The following is a 26,123-nucleotide window of genomic DNA, read 5'->3' as shown; positions in this document are numbered from 1 at the left end:
AAGATTAACATTTGAGTTGTGGAGGGAGTAAAGCAGATTGCTCTCCCTGATGTCTGTTGGCCTCATCCAATCAATTGAAAACCTGGATAGAACAAATAAGGCTGAGTAAGAGGGAACGTCACCTACCTGACTGTTCAGCTGGGCCTTTGGTCTCCTGCCCTCAGACTGGAACTTACATTGTCAGCTCTCCTGGTTCTGTGGCTTTCCACCTGAGACTGGAACGACATCTCCAGCTCTTCTGGATGTGCAACTTGCCAACTGAAGATCTGGGGACTTATCAGCCTCCATGATTGCAAGCGCCAATTCCTTATAATAAATTACTTCTCACCCACCCATCTCCCCAACAGGAAACTAGGAATGCAGTGTTCATTTACACACACGCGCGCGCGCGCACACGCACGCACGCACACGCCCTGTTGTTTGTTTCTTTCTCTGGAGAACCGTGACTAATCCAGTCTTCCAGTGCATCAACCTGAATATCTTTCCATTCATTTACGTTTTCTTTAACTTTCTTTTTTTTTTTTTTACAATGTTTTATACTTTTCAGAGTACAAGTCTATCACCTGTTTGGCTAAATTTGCTCCTAGGTATTTTACTTTTTTGGATATTATAAATGGGATTAAAATATATATGTGTGTGTTTATTTATTTATTTTTGGAGGAGTGCAAGCGGGGGAGGGGCAGAGAGCAAGGGAACAGAGGATCTGAAGCAAGTGGGCTGACAGCAGCGAGCCCGAAGCAGGGCTTGAACTCAACGAACCGCGAGATCATGACCTGAGCTGAAGTCAGACCCTCAACGGACTGAGCCACCCAGGTGCCCCTGGAATTGTTTTTTTTTTTAATTTCTTTTTCATATTGTTCATTGCTGCTGTACAGAAACAGTTGATTTTTGCGTGTTGATCTTGTAGCAACTTTGCTGAATTGTTTGTCAGCAAACAAGCAGATGTAGCTCCTTTGGGGTTTTATGTATCCTGTCATCTGTGAACAGAGGCAGATCCTTTCCAGTTTGGATGCCTTTTCTTTTACTTGCCTAATTGTTCTGGCCAGAACTTTCAATATGATGTTGAATAGCATTGGTGAAAGTGGGCATCCTTGTTTTATTCCTGATGTCGGGATGGCTTTCTCAGTCTTTGACTACTGAGTATGATATTAGCTGTGAGTTTTTGTTTTTGCTTTTTAATAAAGGCCCTTTGTATCATGTTGAGGGAATTCCCTTCCATTCCTAGTTTTCTGATTGTTTTTATCATGAAGAGGTGATGAATTTTGTCAAATGCTCTTTCAACATCAGTCACGAGAACCGTGTGTTTTCTCCCCCTTGTTCTGTCAGTGTGGTATATTACATTGGTTGGGTTTCTCACTAGTCTCCTTTTCTGTAATGGTCAGCGGCATTCTCTCAGGCATCCAGTTTCAAATATTTGACTAAACTCCGTTTCTCCATTCTCTGAGCTGTTCACTGTGTGTCCCACCTTCTCCGTTCTCCTACCTGCATCCTCCCTGTCCAGTCACACCTGTTTTTATTGGTAGCTTTCTAACTCATAGTTAAGCTTTCTTTCTGTAGTCTCACCTCGCCTTGAAATAGCTGTTCACCTGTGCTAGATTACCGTCCTTAAAACACCTTTATTTTCCTTCCTATTTTTTCCCTGCCAAGGGACCTGTTTTCCATTGTTCATCAGATCAAGTCCAACCTCATGCTGACATTGAGAACCTTTCCTAATCCAGTCCCACACCACCTCTCAAGTCCCCATTGCTTATCGCAAATAGAAACTGCACACAGAGTCCCTCCTAATAATAACTTCGAATTTCACTGTTAGATTTCTAAAACTGGAAGCATGTGCATTTGATTTCTTCTGTCTTTGCCCTTACCTTCCTGGTTTCCCCCCATTGACCTTAGCAATATATTACTACACATGGCATTTTCTTTAATTTGGGAAGATGCATTCTGTACGTCCTTATTGTAACAGTTTCCCGGCCTCATTTCTTGTACTTGATTGGGGCACGTATTCAAAGAAATGAAAAAGCCTTGTCTTAATGTGTTCTACAGTATGAAAGAAGAAAGTTGCAGGACGTGGCATCCAGTGGAAAACATATATTCATGTGCATCGGCCATTTCTGGAAAGATATTGGAAACTATTAATGGTGGTTACTCCTGGGAAATGGGACTGAGATGGAAAGAAGGGAGAAATTCCTTTCCGCTTTGTATCCTTTTCTACTATTGGAATTTCTCTGCGCATTTGAAAAAAAAGAGGTGAAAAAAATTGAAAAGTGAATAATGGTTAGTTCCTTCCTGGTTTTTAATTCCAGTTTAAACCCCCCTCTGTGCCACACGAGAGTGGCTACATTTTAAAAGCTTTTAATGCTTTTTAAAAACCATGGGCCAGTGGATGAACTGAAACCATCCTTTTCATCACGTACCTACTTGACACGTCATTGAAGTAAGTTGTGAAGTAGCCTCTCTCGGAGTTTAGTTTTGTTCACTAAAAAGGATAGAAAGTCTTATCCTCATGACATGTTATGAGTAAACAGGGGTTGTTGGAATAAACGTGGACTTGTTGCTGGAAGAACTGAGAAGGCACCAGGGCTTTTGTGGCCAGGTCCTTGTTTTGTGGAATATGGAGGGTCAGTGGCCAACTCTGGATGCATCTAAGACCCTGATGTCCAGACTGGATTTCTGGAGTTGCTGCTAAATATTTTCTTTGATTCCTACAGCTATACTTTTGCTTTCCTTGGGTACTTAAGTTTCATTTTATTTATTTTTATTTTTAAGGTTTATTTATTTTGAGGGGCACCTGGGTGGCTCAGTCGGTTGAGCGTCTGACTCCAGGTCAGGTCATGATGTCATGGTTTGTGGGTTCAAGCCTCACATCAGGCTCTGTGCTGATAGCTCAGAGCCTGGAGTCTGCGTCAGATTCTGTGTCTCCGTCTCTGTCCCTCCTCCACTCTCGCTTTGTCTCACTTTGTCTCTCAAAAATAAATAAATGTAAAAAAAAAAAATTTTAAGTTTATTTATTTTGAGAGAGGGAGGGAGACAGACACAGTGCGAGTGGGGGAGGGGTAGAGAGAGGGAGAGAGAGAATCCCAAGCAAGCTCTGAACCACCCAGGCAGAGCCCCGTGTAGGTCTTGAACTCCAGAGCCCTGTGATCATGACCTGAGCTCAAATCAAGAGTTGGACTGAGCCACGCAGGTGCCCCTTAAGTTACATTTTAAAATTGGAAAAGCAGGTCTTTAATTTTGGAGAGGACTTCATTAGGCATACTTACAAAGAACTTTGGTAGTTTTTTGGAGTAAGAGAACATTTATCAGTTATTCACTTAGCTTCAAATTTAGAAATGTCTTTGGAAGAATAGACAATTGAGGTTAGGAAACGTGTATGTCCGAATGACAATAGCATTCCTGTATGAGGGAATGGAATAATTTAGAAAGCTCCTCATCACCATGCTAAACTGCGTGTTTTATTTTATTAAAACAAAAAAAAAAATTTCCGAATATTTATTTTTGAGAGACAGAGAGAGACAGAGCTTGGACAGGGGAGGGGCAGAGAGAGAGGGAGACACAGATTCCCAAGCAGGCTCCAGGCTCTGAGCTGTCAGCACAGAGCCCGACGCGGGGCTTGAACTCCACAGACCGTGAGATCGTGACCTGAGCCGAAGTCACACGCCCAAATGCCTGAGCCACCCAGGTGCCCCTAAACTGGGTGTTTTAAAGATAAAACTCTTAACTATTAATTTCACAAATTTGCCTCATCTGATCAAAGAGACTTCAAATTTAGCTGCAGTAGGATTAGAGGTGTTAGGGTTTATTATGTGAATAGTCCTTTTCATCGCTTATTGTGGGATGAATTACTGTCTTTGCTTTAAGAAAACATCAGTTCTGAGAAGTGGACTGGATTGCACCAAAATCACTGAGTGGCCGAGGTCAGAAAGCTTGAGTTTCTTCTTTCTAGAGATTTGTGTGTCCCTGTCTTTCTTCACTGCCTCTGGGCAAGAAAAGAGAGTACTTTTTGTTTAATGAAAACAATGTGGATTTAGCTAAGGAAATGCAAACCTGTTGGCTCTTGCTAGTTATTTGACTTCATTATGACTGGAGCACAGGCTTTGTCTTGTCTCCCGTTGGGTGTGGGCTGTGTATATTGCCTCGTAGTTATGGTGAAGTTAATATTTAAATCAGCTTCTTGAGGAGTGCCCGGAAAAGCTGGGAGTTACTAATACAGTAGGATCCTAATGAGCGTAGTGTGTTTGTTACTGTTAAACTAATACCTGAAACGTAGCACACTTCCTAGGATTTGGGCTTTGTTTAACTAATTACATAGGTTTAGCTAAACAGTCCCGAGACTGAGTCATATAGCCGTTATTTGTGTATGTCAGGAGCACGGCTTAATCCTTGTAAAATTTGTTATTCAGGTTCGTAATAGTTATCTCTGATTGGCCTTTTTAATTCAAGACATTTGATGACAAAATGGATTTGGTAAACCGTAGTTTCCTAATCTGCACAACGAAGATAACGATTCCTACCTTTTAGGGTTGTTACAAGGGTGACGTGTATGTGAGACACCTAAGGTTCTGGGCACAAAGAAGATGTGGACATGATAGTCCCAACTGTTACCAGCACAGTCCTTTGCATGGTTCAAATTAGGTATTATGTTGTATGATTCCTGCCTTTATGGAGGCAGGAATTTCCCCTTGAAAACAGTTAGAGAACCACATGATGAGAAATACCGGGTAAAGACAGTTTAGTCCCTTTCATTCACAAGCTCATTTGTTCCCGCAATATGGGGGATTCGAAAGGTAGAGAATAGTGTGGACCAGAGTTCTTGGGAATGACTTTAAGGAGGAAGCGAGATGAATCTATCCCTTGGGGCGCCTGGGTAGCTCAGTTGGTTAAGCGTCCAGCCGTGGCTCAAGCCATGATCTCGTGGTTCATGGGATTGAGCCCTGCGTTGGGATCAGTGCTGACAGCATGGAGCCTGCTTGGGATTCTCTCTCTCTCCCCCCCTCTCTCTCTGCCCCTCCCATGCTCATTCTTCCTTTTTCTCTCTCAAAAATAAATAAACTTAAAAAAAAAAAAGAAGGGATGAATATAGCCCTGGACTGTGGAATTGGGCATTCCTGGAGATAACAGAAGTTTAACACTAGAAGGCATGAGAGAGGATGCATTTGTGAGGTAAGGACTGAGTAGGAGAAAATGATGGGCCGGTTAAAGGTAGAAGCAGATAACTTCTGGATTGGAAGTAACTGGATTTGGATGTTGGATGTTGGATTTGAAGTAACATGTAGCTTATTGTTCCTGGAGTTGTACAAAATGATTTTACAAAGTTGTCATCTGTGTCCAGAAACTTTTTTCTGCACTGACAGCACAGAGCCTGACCCGGGGCTTGAACTCCCCTACCCTGAGATCATGACCTGAGCTGAAATCCAGAGTCAGACGCTTAACTGACCAGTAGCTTTTTTTTTTTTAAACGTTTATTTATTTTTGGGACAGAGAGAGACAGAACATGAACGGGGGAGGGGCAGAGAGAGAGGGAGACACAGAATCGGAAACAGGCTCCAGGCTCTGAGCCATCAGCCCAGAGCCCGACGCGGGGCTCCAACTCACGGACCGCGAGATCGTGACCTGAGCCGAAGTCGGCCGCTTAACCGACTGAGCCACCCAGGCACCCCTTGACCAGTAGCTTTTAAAAAGGGGGGACTCACAGTTTGTTTTCCTTCCGTGTGTGTGTTATTCTAGATGTCGTAGTGTCCACTGCTTATGTTACAAAGTGGAGAAAGGGGAGCGGGGCTTTAATCCATGGCTAAATATGATGATTGGTGAATTATGTAATACTTGAGTACCATATTTCACTGATTCACATTGATTTGGCATTCTGAGATCTCTGAAGTTGAGATGTTCCTTACATTGTCTGTCTGCAAGTAGCAGGTAGGAGGTACTTAGACTGTCTTCACACGTTTGTGCTTGGTCAGAGCTGTTCCTACTGTCCTGGCGGTTGACTGCATGTGCTGTTGGTTAGTTGAATTTTTAGTTAGTTAACTTTTCAGTTTAAAAGATCACACTGTGAGGCACCTGTGTGGCTCCGTTGGTTAAGTGTCCAACTTTGGCTCTGGTCATGATCTCACGGTTCACAGGTTCGAGCCCCACATCGGGCTCCGTGCTGACAGCTCAGAGCCTGGAGCCTACTTCGGATTCTGTGTCTCCCTGTCTCTCTGCCCCTCCTCTTTTGGTGCTCTGTCTCTGTCTGTCTCTCCAAAATAAATAAACATTAAAAAAAATTAAAAGATCACACTGTGATTTGGCATTTAAATGAAAAAAAGAAAACTGGATGAAGAAAGGCATAGAAACAGAACAGCAGAGTATAAATTTGATTTTATGGGAGGCAAAATATTTGTCCCTGGAGGGATGATCGCAGTTTCAAATTTTCTTGCAAAGGTACAATCGAGTGTTTTATGGGACCTAAGAAAGGAAGCCACCCTAGGTATATTAAGTTTTGTTGCTGAGAAACATGCAAAAGAATTGCTTGTCCCATGCCAGGCAGTGCACCTGGGGAAGCGGGGGAAATGGCTATATTTCTCGAAATAAATAAGAAATTTTAGGGCTGCAGGAAGCTGGTGTGACCAATTCACGTGTCTCCTGGGACTGTCATGAAGGCATTGTGTCCTGGTTTAAGTGGCAACTGTTTTTTCTCCTTTGTGGTGCATAAAGTAAGTGTGCCGTTCAGATTCAGTCAAAAGTAGTGTTTACCTCTGACACAGTACTTTCCTGTTTTAGAACTGATTGTCTGACTAAGTAGTCAAAGGTGTGGTTTTGTAAGGCAGGCAAAATAGTGATAGAAAACTCCCAAAGATGCAAGACTAAGGTCAAAATACAAGAATTAATTATCTGCATTGGTTTGCATTAAACACGTATTCTTTTTTTTTTTTTTAATGTTTATTTATTCATTTTTGGGAGAGAGAGAGAGAGCACAAGCAGGGGAGGGGCAGAGAGAGAGGGAGACACAGAATCTGAAGCAGGCTCCAGGCTCTGAGCTGTCAGCACAGGGCCTGACACGGGGCTTGAACCCGTGAACGGTGAGATCATGACCTGAGCCCAAGTCGGATGCTCAACCAACTGAGCCACCCAGGCACCCCTGAAATAGGTATTCTTGCCTGTTGCCCTTGTCTTCTCAGATACAGCCTGGCGTAGGGTGCAGACTCCCGTGGCAGGGCAGCCGGGGGTCAGATCTCACAGCAGCCCTTCCTACTAGTAACCTTGTGTTGGTGCAGGGACCTCCCTGTGCTTGTTCCCTGTCACAGCGGCATAATACCTGTCACAGCTTTCTTAGGAGGGTGAAACTGAAATCAGTTAATACATACGGAGCATGTGTAGCATTGCCTTTCTGACAGTCAGCAGCGTACATTAACTACTATTTCTGACTGGCATGATTTTCTGGGAATCCAAAGTGTCAGTTGGTACACAGGGTAATTGGAGGTGAAGATGTGATTATCAGTCCCATGGCTACCTTGTTAGTTCCAGTTTAGGGATAACACCGCCACTCGTTTCCCCCTCCCAATTACAGACGTATGAGGGTTCAGCTTTACGTTGGTGTAAGCGTGGCATGCATCCGGTAGGAACCATACCTTGAATTTGGCATTTCGATCGTTTCCTCAAGCTGGCGCTATGCGATATGCTCCTCTCTGGTGATGCTGGCCCAGGGGCAGTCAGCCGCGCTACCTTGGGGGGTCAACAACCGATACATTTACAACCATTCTGGTTTTCACTTTCTGTACAGCATTCAGTACACTGCATGGGATATTCATCACTTTATTATAAAATAGGTTTTGTGTTGGATGACTTTTTTTCCCCACTGTAGGCCCATGTAAGTGTTCTGAGCACATCGGAGGTAGGCTTAGGCTAAGCTGTGATGTTGGGGAGGTTAGGTCTATTAAATGCATTTTCCACTTAATGATATTTTCAACTTACGATGGCTTTACTGGCATGTAACTCCGTCATAACTTGAGGAAGGTCTGTATTATTCCACCCTTTTTGAGGCATATTGATTTTGATTTTTTAGAAAATTGTGTATGATTGAGATGTATAGATTCACACACTTTTACACATAAAATAAAATGGAATTAGAATTATTTTGAGGGGCGCCTCGGTGGCTCAGTTGGTTGAGTGTCCAACTCTCAATTTGGGCTCAGGTCACTATCTCACAGTTTGCAAGATCGAACCTCACATCGGGCTCCCCGCTGACAGTGCAGAGCCTGCTTGGGATCCTCTCTTTCCCTCTCTCTTTCTGCCCCTCCCCCACTGTCTCTCTCAAAATAAATAAACTTAAAAAAATTATTAAAGAAAAAAAAGAATTAGTTTGGGGAAAAAAACTTTTTAATACTTTATTTTTCTAAAAGCCCTATGCTAGCATTTGCCAAGGCTAAATCCAGACACCTTTTAGTCTGATAGCACTGTCCCAGTATACAGGCAGTGACTACCTTTGACAAGACTCATAGCCTCCAAGAGTGCTGGTCTCAGCAGCATCGGGTTCCATTTCTATCCTATGACTGTGGCCCATGACCAGAGCAGAAAGACTGTTGATGCTTTTCTGAGCACTTGTGCAGGTCTGTTTCAGTTAGTTATTTCTAGTTGTGTGATATTTAAGTGTTGCGTTGGGCCCTCAGCTGTTGAAAAACATAGGATACTATTTCTGTTACAGCTGACAGTGAGTGTAGACTGCCTCTTGGAGACATATTACTAACTGAAAGATAGTTGATGGGGAGCATCAGATATTGAATTGGGGCTTAATATCAAAACAACCTTAGGCATGGTGTACATTTGATTTCTTTTCGCTGAATTAAATTTGAACTATTTCGTTTTCAGTAATCTATCTAAAAGAATTGAGCCAGCCAGTTCTTTAGACGAGCTTGCTTGTGAAAAATAGGTGTTTTGTGTTAACTTTTGTCTTTGTGCAAAACAGGGTAAAGTGTTCCAATGAAGACTTGAAGGCTGTAAAGGAGTTAGAAACTGATCTTGTGGTAGCTGGAAGTTAACCAGATAGGTTTTTCCATGATTCTGATTAATGAAGACAAAGGCTTCCATAGTTTATTCCCTCTGGAATTTTATTTACAGTTCAGAAAATGTTGGTTCTGTCTCTGCTTTTTAAGCAATCAAATCTGAAGTTTTAAATCATGACGTTGGTGGTATCATTTGTTAATTACGCGATTGGAAATTTATTGTCAGTGAAAAATGACACATAAAAATGGCATGTGCAGTGTGGCTTAAAATAGCGCATCTTCACATCCATGCAGATTCCCTGGACTCCTTCTATGACCCAGTTATGTATTACTCACAGAAAGAAAAACCTCAGGCACTTTAGCTACTACGAGGGCTAACTACTACATTTAAATATTTTATGTACTTAATAGTTTTACTGTTAATAGTTTTACTGTTTACTAATATTATTTCCCACCAGTGCCAAAAGCATTTTTCATGATTAACCTTTTACAAGAGAAGTAAATTTGGCATTTTAGAATGTGTCTGACAGTCAATACTGTGTTGCTTGGAGTTTGTCAGTTCCTTAAAGTAAAATATGCAAGTCTCAAGCCTGATTATCCAAGATGCTTGTACTTAAATTCTTGAAATGTATCCAGGTTTACTTTCTGACTGACCTGTCTCTGGTTTTTTTTTTTTTTTTGTTTCTCAAATACAGAGCTGCCAAATGCTGTTAAACCAACTAAGAGAAATCACAGGCATACAGGACCCTTCCTTTCTTCATGAAGCTCTGAAGGTTAGTTTCAAGACCGCTGTTAGTCAACAGGCTTTAAAATAGTTGTCCATATCATGGTTATGTCAAGTCAAGCTATTTTTGTGTCAAAACGAAAGTGCATACAGGGACGGAAGCTCTACGGGTCAGATCACCCAGTATCTTCTCCATGTGAATTATAAGGGTGGGGGGATGTTGAGGATGGGGGAGACTTAACTGGGAGGAACCATACAGAGCAAAAGAGATTTAAGAAACGCATCTGCCAATTGCGTTTTATAGTGTTTATATGGATCCTGACTCAAACAAACTCAAAAATTGTTGAGTCAGGTAAGTTTGAACTGGTTATATGATATTAAAACACTTGTTACTATTTAAAAAAATTTTTTTTTAATGTTTATTTAATCTTGAGAGAGAGAAAGAGACAGAGTAAGTGGGTGAGAGAGAGAGAGGGAGACACAGAACCCGAAGCAGGCTCCAGGCTTTGAGCTGTCAGCACAGAGCCCAACATGGGACTCAAACTCACAAACCGCGAGATCATGACCTGAGCCAAAGTCGAATGCTTAACCTACTGAGCCACCCAGGCACCCCAAAACACTTGTTACTGTTAAGGTGTGGTAATAGCATTGTGGGTTATATTTTTGAAAGGATACATTCTGATGTATTGATAAGATGCTTAGGATTTGTCGGGCGCCTGGATGGCTCAGTCAATTAAGCATCCAACTCTTGATTTCGGCTCAGGTCATGATGTCGTGGTTTGTGAGTTCTAGTCCTGCATCGGACTCGAGCGCAGAGCCTTCTTGGGATTCTCTCCCCCTCTCTCTGCCCTTCCCCCATGCTGTCTCACTGTGTCTCACGTGCGCTCTCTCTCAAAATAAATAAATGTTAAAAAAAAATAAAAAGAAGAGCTTAGGGTTTGCTTCACAGTGTCTGGGAGAGGTTAGGCAAAACAAGATCGACCATGACTTGATAATTGTTGTAGCTGAGTGACGGGTGCATAGGGTTCAATTATACATTCCCTCTACTGTTGTGTATGTTAGAAAGTTTTCCTAATAAAAAGGTAAAAGCAGACAGAAGTATGATCACCACTATCGAATATGGTAACTGCCTAACATTTTTATTGTAGAGGCTGACTTCCTTTAGAATCTCTGTCTTAACTGTCAGCCCCTTTTGATACATCATGCCTTTGCTAGCCTGTAAAATCAGGAGCAGTAACTTCCAGAGCAGTGAGAACAAATCTCCAGCAAGATTTCATTCTTCTCTGCGTGTTGTGGGAAATCAGAACATGGCAGCTCCCTTCCTGGAGCCAACCATTTGATACAAGCTTTGAACGTAGTACCCTTGCTGTCTGTCCTCCGCCATACTCTCTTCTCCTTTCTACCTTATGCCTTGAATTACTCAGAATGTCACCAGGGTAGTCAGGAGTTAAACCAAAAAAACTCACTCACTATTTATTTTAAATGCTGTGATGCTTTACTTTTGAAATGTCCGTGTTTTCCCTTTCATTAGGCCAGTAATGGTGACATCACCCAGGCGGTCAGCCTCCTCACTGAAGAAAGAGTTAAGGAGCCCGGGCAAGACACTGTTGCTACGGAACCATCTGAAGTAGAGGGGAGAGCTGCTAGCAAAGAAGTATTAGCAAGTAGGTGTATCCTGTCTCCGTGTATCCTGCTCTGAACTAGCAGAACGTAAGAGATGAGTGTACATGAGTTGCCCGCCAATCACATCAACCCTGCGGGAATAATGCTAATAATTGCTAAGTATTGAACCATCACTGTGTGCCAGGCACAATTCTGAGCAATTACATGGATTCATTCATTCATTCATTCATTCATTCATTCATTCATTCTACGCTTATTTAATGGGCACCTACTATGTGCCAAGCACTCTTGTAGGTACTGGAGATGAGCAGAACGAGAATCCCTGCCTTCATGTAGCTTGTTTTCTTGTGGGGGAAACCCACAAGTCAGTAAGTAAATTATGTGGCCTATCAGAGCGTGGTGACCACTGTAGGGAAAAGTGAAGGATGGAATGAAAGAAATGGAAAAAGGAAGGGCGCCTGGGTAGCTCAGTCAGTTGAGTGTCTGACTCCTGATTTCGGCCCAGGTCATGATCTCACAGGTTGTGAGTTCGAGCCCCACCTCGGGCTCTGTGCTGTCAGTACAGAGCCTGCTTGAGATTCTCTGTCTCCTTCTCTCTGCCCCTACCCTGCTGTCTTTTTCTCTCTCCCTCCCTCCCTCTCTCTCAAAATAAATAAATAAAGTTAAAAAAAAAAAAAAAAAGAAATGGAAAAAGGAGCACTGGGGATTGGATTTTAAATGGCCTAAGACTAAAGATAGTGAAAAGGAGGTTGCTCAAGGCCAGAGCGGAAGCTTAGAGAGTGCGGCGGGCAGTGAGAGGTGAGGTGGTAGACGGACCAGGAGGCGGATCATGCTGAGCCTCTGCGCGCTTGGCTTTTCCGCTAGCTAGAGGCTAGCCGTTGGGACAGTTTGGAGCAGAGGCGTGACCTCAACTGATTTCCGTTTTCTGAAGGTCATTCTGATGGTTCTGTTGAGAACAGAGCTGTGGGGTGAGGTGGTAAGCATGGATCAGAGCAGGGAGCCCGGGGCAGTCAGGAGGCTTTGCGGGTTCTGGCGGTGTGGGCCAGGAGGTGGTGGCGGAGGGGTGAGGAGCCCCTGCCGAGGGGGACTTGCTTACAGCGGAGATAAGGGGTGTGTGTGAAAGAGAGAGAGAGGACTTGAAAGGGCTCCAGGTTTTGTTCCCGAGCTGCAGAAATGCTGGAGTAACTACCGCTACAGCAGACTGGGTGGCAGGTGAAGAGATCGTCGGGCGGTGCTGAGTTTGAGGCACCTGCTAGACATTAATTGGAGTGTCTGAAAGGCAGTGAGGGGATCCAAGTGTGCGTGTGGCTCAGGGGAGCGATCCGGCTACAGAGAGAGAAAACTTGAACCTGTGAATGGTCCGTGAAGTTGGGATACTTGATGAGTTTCCCGAGGGGTTGGGGGTGTACAAAAAGGAACGGGTTCAGTGACTAAGCAATGGACCCTCCCAGTGCTCAGAGGCTGGAGCAGGTGGACAGTGTCCAGGGAGGTTGGAGGAATACCAGGAGAGCTGGGAAAATGGGACTCTGGAAGCCAAGAAGGCTTCCTGGAGGAGGGAGCCATCAGCTGGGGCAGATGGTGTTAATGAATATTTGGGCCTTTTGCAGTTTTGAGTTACGGTGAACAGTGCTGCTGTGAATATTCTTGTATATGTCAGTGTACTAGTGACTCTTTTCAGTTAAGATTTTTCTTTTTGAAACTCGTTCATATTGAAGGTTATAACTGTAGTTCCTTTAGTTTCACTGGTATGTAGTATTTCATAGTCTGAATATACCGAAAGTGATATATTTGTTTATTGACCTGGGGTTGTTTCCTTTTTTTTTTTTTTTTTTTTTTGCTATTATAAACAAGGTTGCTGTGAGCTGTTTGATTCATGTTTCTTGTGCATGTATGCAAAATTTCTGTAGTTAGCATATACCCAGGAGTGTCATTGGTAGTAAGGTACTCTCATCTTCAACTTTATAGGTAGTGATATTTTCCAGAAGGTTTTTTACCTATTTATTAACAGGATTTGGGGATACCCATTGCTCTCAAACTGGTTATATTATAAAATTATTGCCCGTATTTTTGTTACAAAATATCTTGTTTTCAGTGAGAGTTTTTTTACGTTGGTAAGGAGATTGAGCAACTTTGTCCTTTTGACCACTCACGTTTTCCTGTGAGTGAAATTTCTCTTTGGGTTTTCTGCCTCAATTTTTCTATTTGTTTGTTTTTTTTTCTTATTGATTCCTGATACTCTCTTATTGATAATAGCCTTAGGCTTGATATATATCTTACTGATATTGACTTTATATATATTTGATATTAGCCCACTTTTTTGGATTTGTATTACAGACATCTTTTCCCTGTTGGTGACTTGGGTTTTTACCCTATGGTGTGAGCTAAATACCTTAATTTTATTGTGGTTGCATTTGTCAGTCTTTTCCTGTGGTTTGTGCTTTTTGTTTAAGAACTCCTTTTATACTCTGCAGTCCTAAGATATGAGAATTGTAATGTTTTGCTTTTCACATTCTTTAACCCATCTGAAGTGGATTTGCGGGGAGGAGGCAAGGCATAAGGTAAGGATACAGTTTTAGATTCCTTGGCACTCACTGGGCCCCATACAGCTACTCAATTGTCCTGGTACCTTTTATTAAAAAGACTTTACTAGGGCCACCTGGGTGACTCAGTTGGTTGAGTGTCCAACTTCGGCTCAGGTCATGATCTCGTGGTCCGTGAGTTCGAGCCCCGCGTCGGGCTCTGTGCTGACAGCTCAGAGCCTGGATCCTGCTTCGGACTCTGTGTCTCCCTCTCTCTCTGCCCCACCCCCACTCATGCTCGCGCGCTCTCGCTCTCTCTCTCTCTCTCTCTCTCTCTCTCTCTCTTTCTCTCTCTCTGTCAGAAATAAACATTAAAAAAAATAATTAAAAAAAAAGACTTTACTTACCCACTGGTCTGCATTATCAGCTCTCTGTTATATTGGATTTTCATGTTTCCCATTCTGTTTCTTTTGAGGATCTGTTTTTAATTCATTCCTACGAATGGAATTACTGGGTCATGTAACAATTCTGTGTCAACTTCCTTGTTTTAATTTTTCTAAAAGAGGACTGTTTTCTTAGCTGCAACATTATCACACATTAAAAATTAATAATTCTTTAATGTCACTCAAAGACCAGTGTAGAAATTTCCTTAATCATCTCATTAACCATACGCTTGCCGTTGGTTTTCAAAAATAATGATACAGATGGCATTAAAACATTAGATGTGTTTGAAATGTCTTTTAAGATACTCTTTATAAATCCCCTCTCTCTTTTTTACTTGCGGTTTAAGGTCCAAAGAAATCAAATCTTGCAGTATCTTTGAATGGGTTTTTTGTCCCTTGTCTTTCCCGTAGACTTAGGTGCTTAACTCGCACGACCGTGTCACAGGTAGTATTGTGTGTGTGATGGATCTTCTGTTTTGTCATGTTGAAGAAGCAAGTAACATCTGACCGCCCTCTTTTTGTGTCGTTAGAATTGTTAGTGTGTTCAGAAGATTATCCGCTTGATTTATTTATTATAAAATCCCCGACCTAGTGTCTTCTGCAGTCATTGGTGATTATTGCTGAGATGCTTTACTTTATTGGAGACTTCGAAATGCTAATATTCTATCAATACTTCATAATTTATTAGTTGGAAGTCTTTTTTTTTAGTTGTGGTCAAGAACACATAACATAAAATTTGCCATCTTAACCATTAAAACATTTATTTATTTAAAAAAACACATTTATTTAATTTATTTTATTTTTTTTAAATTGACATCCAAATTAGTTAGCATCTAGTGCAACAATGATTTCAGGAGTAGATTCCTTAGTGCCCCTTACCCATTTAGCCCATCCCCCTCCCAGAACCCCTCCAGTAACCCTCAGTTTGTTCTCCATATTTATGAGTCCCTTCTGTTTTGTCCCCCTCCCTGTTTTTATATTAGTTTTGCTTTTCTTCCCTTATGTTTATCTGAAACAAAATCCTCATATGAGTGAAGTCATATGATTTTTGTCTTTCTCTGACTAATTTCACTTAGCAGAATACCCTCCAGTTCCATCTACATAGTCGCAAATGGCAAGATTTCCTTCTTTTTGATTGCCGAGTAATACACCATTGTATATGTATACACCACATCTTCTTTAATCCATTCATCCATCGATGGACATTTGGGCTCTTTCCATACTTTGGCTATTGTTGATGGTGCTGCTATAAACATGGGGGTGCATGTGCCCCTTCAAAACAGCACACCTGTATCCCTTGGATAAATACCTAGTGGTGCAATTGCTGGGTTGTAGGGTAGTTCTATTTTTAGTTTTTTGAGGAACCTCCATCCTGTTTTCCAGAGTGGCTGCACCAGCTTGCATTCCCACATTTAAAAAAAATTTTTAATGCTTATTTTTGAGAGAGAAGCAGAGTGTGAGTGGGGGAGGGGCAGAGAGAGAGGGAGACACACAATCGGAAGCAGGCTCCAGGCTCTGAGCTGTCAGTGCAGAGCCCAACATGAGGCTCAAATCCACAAACCAGGAGATCATGACCTGAACTGAAGTCAGACACTTAAGTGACTAAGCCACCCAGGCACCCCTACCATCTTAACCATTTTTAAATATACGGTTTGGTAGTATTAAATGTATTCATAGTGTTGTGAAGTAGATCTCCAGAACTTCTTCATCTTGCAAAACTGAACTCTCTACGCACTGAACAATAACTCCCTATTCCCTCCTCCCTTCAGCTCCTGGCAACCACTGTTCTCCTTTCTGTCTATGATTCTGACTACTCTGGGTACCTCATTCAAGTGGAATCATGCAGTGTGTGTCCTTTTGTGGCTGGCTTACTTCTCTTCGCATGATGTCTTCAAGGTTCACATCATAGCCTATGTTAGAATTTCCTTCCTGTTTAAGGCTGAATAACACTCTGTTGTATGTATACACTGCATTTTCTTTACCCATTTATTCGTCGGTGGATATTTGAGTTGCTTTCACTGCTTGGCTGTTGTGAATAGTGCTTCTGTGAACGTGGTTGTGCAACTATCTCTTCGATACCCTGCTTTCGGTCCTTTTGGAATGTATATCCAGCAGTGAGATTGCTGGCTCGGGTGGTGGCCCCATTTTTATTTGTTTTGAGGAACCTCTATCCTGTTTTCCATAGCAGTTGCTGCACCATTTTACAGTCTCACCAAGCCTTCCAATTTCACAGCATCTTCACCAGCACTTGTTATTTCCTGTTTGTTTGTTTTACTTGTCATCCTGATGAGTTTGAGGTGATACCTTAGTGTGGTTTCGGTTTGCATTTTCTTTGATAATTAGTGATGCTGAACATCTTTTCACGTGCTTGTTGGGCCTTTGTATGTCATCTTTGGAGATACATCCATTCAGGTCCTTCACCTGTTTTCAAATTGGGTTATTTTGGTTTGAGTTGTAGGAGTTTTTTATATGTTCTAGATATTAACCCTTTATTTATTTATTTGAGAGACAGTGCAAGTGGGGGTGGGGCAAAGAGAGAGAATCCCAAGCAAGCTCCATGCTCCAGCACAGAACCCGACGTGAGGCTCGAACCCATGAAACCCCAGACAGTGACCTGAGCCAAAACCAAGAGTCAGACGCTTAACTGACTGGGCCACCCGGGTGCCCCTAGATATTAACCCTTCTATCAAATACGTGATTGGTAAATATTTTCTCCCATTCAGTAGTTGCTTTTTTATTCTATTTACATCTTTTTTTTTTTTTATGTTTATTTTTGAGGGAGAGAAGGAAAGAGCGTGAGCACGCACATGGGAGAGGAAAGAGAGGCAGAGAGAGAGGGGGACAGAAGTTCCCAAGCAGGCTCCGTACTGTCAGCACAGAGCCCGATGCTGGGCCCAAACCCTCGAACTGCAAGATCATGACCTGAGCCGAAGTCAGACACTTAATCCACTGAGGCACCCAAGTGCCCCATTTACTCTATTGATTGTAGCCTTCCGTGCACAAAAAATTTTTTTTAAGTTTGCTTTTGTCCCATTTGCCAATTTTTGTTTTTGTTCCCTGTGCTTTTGGTGGCCTAAGAAATCCTTGCTCAGTCCAATGTCCTAAAGCTTTGTATGTTTAACTTTTTGAAGGGCTGCCAGAGTCGGTTCCTTCAAACTTCTACTGCAGCTGCACCATTTTGTGTCCTCTCCAGCTAACACACAAGGGCTCCAATTTCTCCAAATCCTCATCAGCTCTTGTTATTTTCCTGTTTTGTCTGTTTATGATACCAGCCGTCCTGGTGGGTGCGGGGTGATAGCACATTGTAGTTTGATTTGCATTTCCTTAATGGCTAATGATGTTGAGCATCCTTTCATGTGCTTATTGGTCATTTGTAGATATTCTTTGGAGAAATGTCTATTCAGATTCTTGGCCTGTTTTTAACATTGGCCTGTTTTTAACATTGGCCTGTTTTTTTTTTTTTTTTTTTTTTTTTTATTCAGTTGCATGAGTTTATTTATTTAAAAAACATGTATTTATTTTTGAGAGAGTGTGTATGAGCGGGAGAGGGGCAGAGAGAGAGGGGGAGACAGAGAATCTCAAGCAGGCTCTGCGCTTGCTGTCTGGAACCTGATGCAGGGCTTGAACTCCTGAACTGTGAGATCATGACCTGAGCCAAGATCAGGAGTTGGGTGCTTAATGGACTGAAACACCCAAGCTCCCCTTTTATTGTCTTCTTGTAAGAACTGGCCAGAATGTTCAGAACCACAGTGAATGTATGTCCTGATGGTAGGCATTTTTGTCTTGGTTTTAAAATAAATGTGTTTTCAGGGGGGTGTGAAAGCCCAGAGAAGACCTCTCACCCAGCAGAGGGTGTCCAGGAAGACTTCCTGGAGGAGATGCCTCTAAACAGAGGCCTTCAGGAGGAATAGGGTCAGACAGGAGTGGAGGGTAGTTAGGGGAGAGAGGCCAGAGCCTGGTGTGTTGAGGAGGTGCATCAGGTACACTGTGGCCAGCGGGTGGAGGTGAGTAGGGTTGAAGGAGAAGCAAGAGGAACTAGAAGGGTCATGTCATCGTAGACCTTTTGGATCAGGGTGGGCACCCACCAGGCATTTGGGAACCTTGGGAGTGAACAGAGAAGGGGACTGGAGGCACCGAGTTTCTATTTAAAGATTGTCCTGGCTGCCGTGTGGAGAAAGGAGAAGATTGGCAGGGGAGCAGAGGGGGCAGTTTTAGAATGGATATAAAGAGACCGCTGGGAAGGACCACTTAGTTATCCTTCCAGATGCTCAGGCTCAAAGCTTCATCTCTGTCTGGCTCCTTGCTTCTTCTGCCTCCCAAAGGATCTTCAGTAAATCCGACCGCTTCTCACCTCCTCCATCATCATCCTGGCGTCCTGGCCTGGCTCAACTTTTCATCCATAGCCCTTCCCACCTTCCAGTCTACCTTTTGGTTGACTTTTTTAGTTTGTTTACTCTCTGTTGCTTTCCCGGAGAATAGCGTTTGGGCTACTGACGTTTGGGACCAGATAATTCTTTGTTGAACAGGGCCATCCTGTGTATTGTTGCATGTTGAGCAGTATCCCTGGCCTCTACCTGTTGGATGCCAGTAGCGCCCCCTCCCCCAGGTACTGGCAGCTGAAGACACATCTCCAGGTGTAGGCAGGTGTCCCTAGGAGGGGAAGGGTGCAGATTCACCCCCAGTTAAGAACTGTTGCGCCGAGGGGTGCCTGGGTGGTTCAGTTGGTTGGGCGTCTGACTTTGGCTCAGGTTATGATCTCGTGCAGTTTGTGGGTTCGAGCCCTGCGTTGGGCTCTGTGCTGACAGCTCAGAGCCTGGAGCCTGCTTCCGATTCTGTGTCTCCCTCTCTCTCTGCCCCCTCCACCCCGCTCAAAAATAAATAAAACATTTTAAAAAATACTAATAAAACAAAATAAAAGTGTTTTACATTTCACAATTAAGTATAAAGTTTGCTGTGGGCTTTTCATGGGTACTCTTTCTCAGCCTAAGAATATTCTCTTTTGTTCTTAGTTGGCTTGGGATTTTTATTCTTGAATAGAGTTGAATGTTAAGTACTTTTTCTGTATCTATTAAGATGATTATTCCTTTAAGTGTATTTTGATGGTAATTTTCTAATGTTAACTCAGTATTTCATTCTGCAATGAACTCAGCGTGGTGTTACTATTTGATTTTGGGGGGTAGATTACTGGATTTTATTTGCTCATATCTTCTTTCTTTTTTTACATCTGTGTTTATGTTTGTTGCTTTTCCTTTCACTATTCTTGATTGGTTTGGGATATACCTAGATGTTACGCTGACTTCATAAAATGAGTTGGGGAGTATGTCTTCTTCTTCTTTTTTTTTTTTTTTTTTTTTTTTTTTAGTTTATTTATTTTGAGACAGATAGAAAGGAGGCAGTGGAGGGGGAGGGGCAGAGAGAGGGAGGGAGCGAGAGAATCCCAAGTAGGCTTCATGCTGTCAGCATAGAGCCCGACCCCATGGATTGCAAGATCATGACCTGAGCCAAAAATTAAGAGTCAGACACTTAACCAGCTAAGCCACCAAGGCGCCCCTGGGGAGTATGTTTTCTATTCCCTAGAAGAGTTTGTGTGAGATTGAAAATATCTGCTCCTTGAATGTGTTTGATATTTAGCTGATGTTTTATGATGACAGATAAACTATTTAACCTCCATATATGGGATGTATATTTTACTCTGTGGAATAAGACTGCAGAAGTGCTTATTTGATTCATTACCTCTCAGCAGCTTATCATTCCTGCCCTTTTGGCTAATCTTAAGGTTACCGTATAGCTGTGAATTACTCATTTGCCTCTGGCCTGGAGTAATAAAGTTGTTCCACAGATGAGCCAGTGTCGTGAGAACTAGGGAGCATATCTAGTTTTGTGAATGCTTTTGCCTTTTTTCCTACTGTACAGCCAGAAGGCTGTTGTTTCCTACATATAGATTAATTAAATTTCTGTTTATCTTCCAGAAGTGATAGACCTTACTCATGATAACAAAGATGACCTACAGGCTGCCATTGCTTTGAGTCTGTTGGAGTCCCCCAACATTCAAGCTGATGGAAGAGATCTGAACAGGTTATTTATGCAATTTATCATCTTTACTCCTCACAATAGTATGTAGGTCAGAGGCAGTAATAGCTGTGGATGCCACTGAGGGACAGTTCTGCCAGGCTCTTTTAATTGTATCCAAATGAAATTTTTTTAGGAGAAAATTTAAATTCCCATTAGCTTACTTTTTGGTTTACTTTTTGACAAAGCCAAATATGGCAAAGGTCTTAGAGTAGATGTGGTCTTTGAGTAGAGGCCTGCAGGCCTTCGTAGTTTGCACTTGAGAGGGAGAGAAAACCCATCCTAGTACAAACATCTGACAGTGTGTATCCCCTTCATAAACTTGGAGGCTTCGTACACATTGAAGGTTATGTTGTTGGCTCTTTGAAAATGAGTTAACGCTCAACTACCCCATCTCAGAAGTGACCACACATATCTTTTTTGAATTAGTACTAATTTGATGATTGACTGGTATTGTTCATAAACATCTAGTTCCAGTGGAGGCCTGTCAGTTTCTGGACATGTTTATTCCCTCACACTGCTGAGTTGTTTCAGGAAAACATAGGGCCAGGTTTTGTGTGCTAGGCAATTTGAAGGCTCTTATCTCTAGCAGAGTGTCTCTCTTGCCTCTCTCAATGGCAAGGTCTGAGATAGGTCACTGTTGCTGAAATCTGAATCTTTTGATACGGCAGCCATAAATAGTCTTCAGTGTCAGCTCGGTTCCATCATGGACCTTATTGGTAATAATCTCTGTTACGGACGGATTAGCATCCATGTCTAAACCTTACTTTTCATTTAGATTATAATGTTATAGCTACTATACAGCCCAGTGATTACCCAGGAAATAGTGTATCTGGCATTTCAAATTATCTGTGAAAGATGACCATGATTCTCCATATAATACATCGTTCTTTAACTTTTTCCTTTTTTGTTGTGTGGTATGTTGGCACACTATAGGATGCGCGAGGCAGCCTCTGCAGAAACTAAACGCTCAAAGAGAAAACGCTGTGAAGTCTGGGGAGAAAATCCCAATCCCAACGACTGGAGGAGAGTTGATGGTTGGCCAGTTGGACTGAAGAATGTTGGCAATACATGTTGGTTTAGTGCTGTTATTCAGGTATGATGTGTTTAAGAAACAACTGTGTCTTCTGGAAACAACTTTGTCATTTATCGAGTTGAAATGTAAGAAACCCAGCTTAGAGAAATGGAAGCAGAGGTATAAGACTGGTGTTTTCCCGCATGGCATTATTGTGTTTTGCTCTCCTGTGTTTGGGTCTAGATGCTCTGGTGTCTAAATTAGGCAATGCTAAAAACAAAATATCCTGTGGTTGCAAATTCGTTTGTAAATATGTCAAATAGGTGGTTTGGATCAGCATTTTGACTGAAAAACGTATTACAGCAGAGTCAGTAAGGAGAAAGCAGTTGGGACACAGATACCCAGGCAGGAAAAGATGGCGGCCTGGAAAAGGGAAGCAGTGTAAGCCGTGGAAGGAGAGAAAAGCTTTCTAGAGTTATGCAGGAGATCAGATCTACAGGTGCTAGGGGAGAGGTTGGATAGAGGGGATATGCAGGAGACCGCCGAGAAAGACTCCAGGGTTTCTAGCCTGAGAAACTAGGTGGATGATAGGATGGTTAGATGCCGGAAGAGGAATATTTGGGTGTGTGTGAAGAGGGGGATCTCAGTTCGGTTCTACACATGCTGAGTTTAAGGTGCGACACGGAGATGCGTATAAACCGGTACTGACTTGAATCTGCCGTTCAGGAAAAAGATGTGGGCTACACATGCCACTGTAGGAGTCAGTGGCTTATACACACGGTGATAGAGCCCACGGAGTTGACGAATTCCCCCCTCGAGAGTGTTGCCTCTCTGGAAGTACCTCCCAGGCATCTTAAACTTAATAGGGCCACAGTGTGGCACCTGATCCTGCCCCTCCAGTCTTCCCCTTTGTGATACTTGACCTCTCCCCAGCGGCTCAGCCAAAAATGGAGGCCTCCCTTTCCACACGTAGGATCCAGATTCTTGCAGCTTACTCTGTGCCTGGCCCTGTGTTAGCACTGGGGAAACAGCAGTGAATAAAGGAAAGTCGTTAACAGAGAGTTTAGTTTGAAAAAAGCAGGATGGGCAGCAAATTATACATATCAAGTGGTGAGAAGTGCCGTAAAGATGAGTGAGGGTAAGAGGAGCTGGGCAGGGAAGGAGGCCTCTCTGGAAAGGAGGGCATTTGAGCAGAGACCTAAAGGAGGTGAGGGGATGCGCCCTATACTTACATAAAGGGCACGGTAGGCAGAGGGAACAGCAAGTGAAAAGACCCAGGTTCAGGAGTTTGTTGAATGTGTTGAGAAATAGAAAGAAGGCAGAACTGAGTGCTCATGGGCAGGGAACAGACAGTGATGATATCAGAAGGGTAGTGGAGGTGAGGCGGGGGGTGCCCAGCATCACGATGAGGGCTTAGGAAAGTGCAAAAGTATTGGAAGGTTTAGAGCAGTGAAGTGAGATGATCTGCTTCCATTTCACGAAGATGGTAGGCATCTGTGTGGAGGGTAGCATGTAGGAAGGAATGTGGACTTCGGGACCTCAGTCAGTCCTTTCAGAGAGGAGGGGGGAGAGGCTGAGGACCCTGCCTGCCCTCCCACCCTCCTCAGCCTTCTCGCCTGTGGGCATATTGAAAGGCGTAGAGGGGGCTCTCCGCTGTCAGCACGGAGCCCACTCTGGATCCTCCCTCTCTCCCTCTCTCTCCCGCTCCCCTGCCCACGCTGTCCCTTTCTCTCTCAGAAAATGAATAAACATTAAAAAAAAAAAAATAAAAAAAAAAAAAAAGGCACAGAGAGGATCACAAAGTAAGGTTTCTGAGAAAGCCCGAGAAGACAGGATCTAGAGCCTGGAGGGAGGGATCAGCCCCGAGTAGGAAAAGGGCAGGGGAGTAATAGGGGAGAAGAGAAGGAAGAAAGGCACATTGCAGATTACAGCTGAGGTGGCTTCAGATCATCGTCTCTGTGAGGTAAGCAGCCCTCATCTGAGTCCCTGGAGAAGGGATGGCGTCGGCTTAAAGGGGCGGTTGCTGTGGACAGTGGAGGCCAGTCGGCACCAGAACACAGTAGTAGGACTTCTGCGAATGTGAAGGTCTGCTTGAGGGTGTTGACCTTAAATGCGTACTGACGTCAGGATGGCCTGTTTTATCGGGACTTTTCTCTTAGCAGCGCTCTGAGACTCTTAGGTGGAAACTGAACATTATTTAGGTTGGGGGCTTTGCTGGGTTTGATGCCAAGGGCAGTTTGAGGATTTAATGGGGGATGGTTAAAGACCATGGAATCAGAGCTGGAGACAGGAAGGGACTGGTGGTCAGGCAGAACAGAAGGGAGTCCGTTGGCTTGGGTCTTTGACAAAGTCAAAGAACAGATGTCCTCTGGGTAATTGGATCAGTAACGCTGGAAGACAGGTTGCGGTCCAAGAGCGGGCTTTTCCGAATGTGTGATCTGAGAATTGGCCGCTTCTCCGGAATTGATACATCCTGCGTATGACCTCAGACGTGGTCATAGAGATGGAATGGAGGAATGTGTCCCTAGGCATAAGATGCTCACAAAGCCAAGGGGTCCCGGGCTGAATGGGTGTGCTTGTGTTCCCTGAGCAGATGTTAGTTGAACACCCACTGTGTGTGTAGCCCTGTTCTAGGCCCTTGAGATAAAAGAATGAGTAAAACCGACACAGAGCCTTGGGTTTGTGGAAGTTAAATTCTCGTGAGGCAAGACACACAAAGAGCAGTAAAGTGGAAAAGTAACTAGTTAACTAAGCTTACAGAACACATTAGGTGGTGATCACCGTGATAGAAACAAGAGCAAGGTTAGGCATGGCCGAATTGCTGCAGAGGAGATGGGAGAATCAGGGCACAATATAAACTGTGCTGCTGAGGCCTCGCCCAAGGGAGGAGGTTGGAACAGATGCCAGATACTTGAGAGGTGATGGAGTGAGCCAGGCAGCTTCGGGGGAGAACACTCCAGGTGGAGGAAAGCACGGAGCAAGGGCCCCAATGTGGGAGTGGGCTTGGTGTGCTCACGGCGCTCAGGAGGCCCGAGGGGCTGGGATTCCAGGAGCAGAGGAGGGAGTCACTGAGGGTTCTGAGCAGAGCAGTGATGAACTCTGACTCCTCACTGTCGCCACTGTGGGCAGAACAGAATGCAGGTGGTGAGGGACAGGTGGACAAAGCTACACAGGAGGCTGCTACAGTTGCCCACGTGAGAGGTGATGGTGGCCTGGACCCAAGGCTGGTAGCCTTGGGGGAGGTTGGATTCTTGATTTATTCTGAGGGCCGAGCTAACAGGATGTCCTGTTCTGTTGGGTGTGGCCAGGACTTGGGAGAGGAAGAGCTGTGGCCCTGTGGCAGGTGTCCGTGAATCAGCAGCTTTATTTCTGTCATCTCAGGAAGACAGAGGAACCTGTGTGGCAAGTGAATTGATCCGGGCAGGGAGGGGGTCCCTGGAGGCAGGGAGACCATGAGCAGTGACCCAGGTGAGAGGTGAGGGGAGTCTGATGAGCACTTGGTAGGGATGGTGGGGAGGAGGTAGTTACGAAGAGCACCCCCCGGAGGCAGAGTCCGAGTGACTTCTTCCTCAGGGGATGTGGATGGATAACAAAGAAAGGATTCAAAGATTCCTCTGAAGTTCTGCACTTTGATGAGTAGAGGAGGAGTGTGTAGTTAAGTGAGTGACACAGTTAAGTGAGTGACATGGAGAAGCAGCAGATGTTGGAGGGTCGTACTGACGCTGGATCGGGAAGCGTAATGTTAGCTCACACTTAGATGGCTTTTAAGATGCCTGTGTCTTTGAGGAAGCCCAGATTCCGGTGAAGGAGAGGAGGCGGAACGGAATGACTTGTGAATGTAAGGCCGTTTTCCTCGTGGTGGAACAGAAGCCCTGGGAAATGGTCTGGTGCCGTGAGCAGAGTGGGAATGACCACGGGAAGGGGCAGGTGAGGTGGGGAGAGAGGGGGGCAGGTTGAGTGTGGAGCAAAGAGGTCTCGCCCTGGCTCCAGGTAGACAGACCGTTGGTGCCGTAGCGTGACCAGACTTCACCAGCACTGCCCGGCGGGATGCTACCCCTGGCGGTTGAACCCCAGTCGGGTCGTCATAGTGGGAGGGAAGCCGCAGGCCTGTGGTCTGCCAGGATGCTGCTTCCAGACTTCCAGTGAGCAGGCCTGAGGGGTCTTCATCTGTGGAGTCCATGGGGATGAGGAGTTCTCTTCATACAAGGGATTTGTAAACACTTTAACCCTCAAGAGATATTCATAGTCGAAACATGTATGACTTACAGACAATAAACCAGAGATATCTGCTGTTAAAAAAAAAAAAAAAAAAAAAAAAAAAGAATGGTTCCTATGACAAAGTGGAGAATAGCACCCACTGCTATACTTGGTACCCAGCTTTAGAAATAAATGTTACAAGTCCCTGGACTGCCTGGTCCCTAAACAATGTGCCATATTGTCTTATATATATTTAACCTTATTATCAACCATTTCATACTCTGTTTTTCTGGAACTTCGACCTCCACGGAACATAGCTCTGAGATTTCTCCGTGTTAACCTTGTAGCTCTTAGGCATTCAGTTCCACTGCTGTGTCTTAGTCCACATTCCAGAAACATTTTCTCTACAATATTAATGACTACATAATAGCCTATTGTGCACATGTACCATAGCTTATTTAATCTATCTCTGTCGTTAGCCATCATGTTGTTTCTGGTTTTCCCCTAAAAGGATTCATTTGGTCAGCTAAATTCTTACACGGAGCCATCATCATTTCC

At 43.8% G+C, this 26,123-nt stretch overlaps 1 protein-coding gene across 11 annotated transcripts in view; it reads left to right on the top strand.

Annotated features, from left to right (window-relative positions):
• The window catches only part of USP28 (ubiquitin specific peptidase 28), a 67,993-nt gene that overhangs the window by 10,327 nt on the left and 31,543 nt on the right, over positions 1-26,123 (top strand). For all 11 annotated transcript variants that reach the window (XM_011286351.4, XM_045038316.1, XM_045038315.1 and 8 more), the window contains exons 2-5: positions 9,671-9,748; positions 11,231-11,363; positions 20,254-20,359; positions 21,290-21,449. In XM_011286351.4, the coding sequence (XP_011284653.3) occupies positions 9,671-9,748; positions 11,231-11,363; positions 20,254-20,359; positions 21,290-21,449 (477 nt within the window). The remainder of the gene's footprint in view (positions 1-9,670; positions 9,749-11,230; positions 11,364-20,253; positions 20,360-21,289; positions 21,450-26,123) is intronic.

This window comes from Felis catus, chromosome D1 (assembly GCF_018350175.1).
Source record: "Felis catus isolate Fca126 chromosome D1, F.catus_Fca126_mat1.0, whole genome shotgun sequence".
NCBI classification, from domain to species: Eukaryota; Metazoa; Chordata; class Mammalia; order Carnivora; family Felidae; genus Felis; species Felis catus.
The sequence above is the reverse complement of the archived record's forward strand: the minus strand, read 5'-3'. Positions and strand labels throughout refer to the sequence as shown.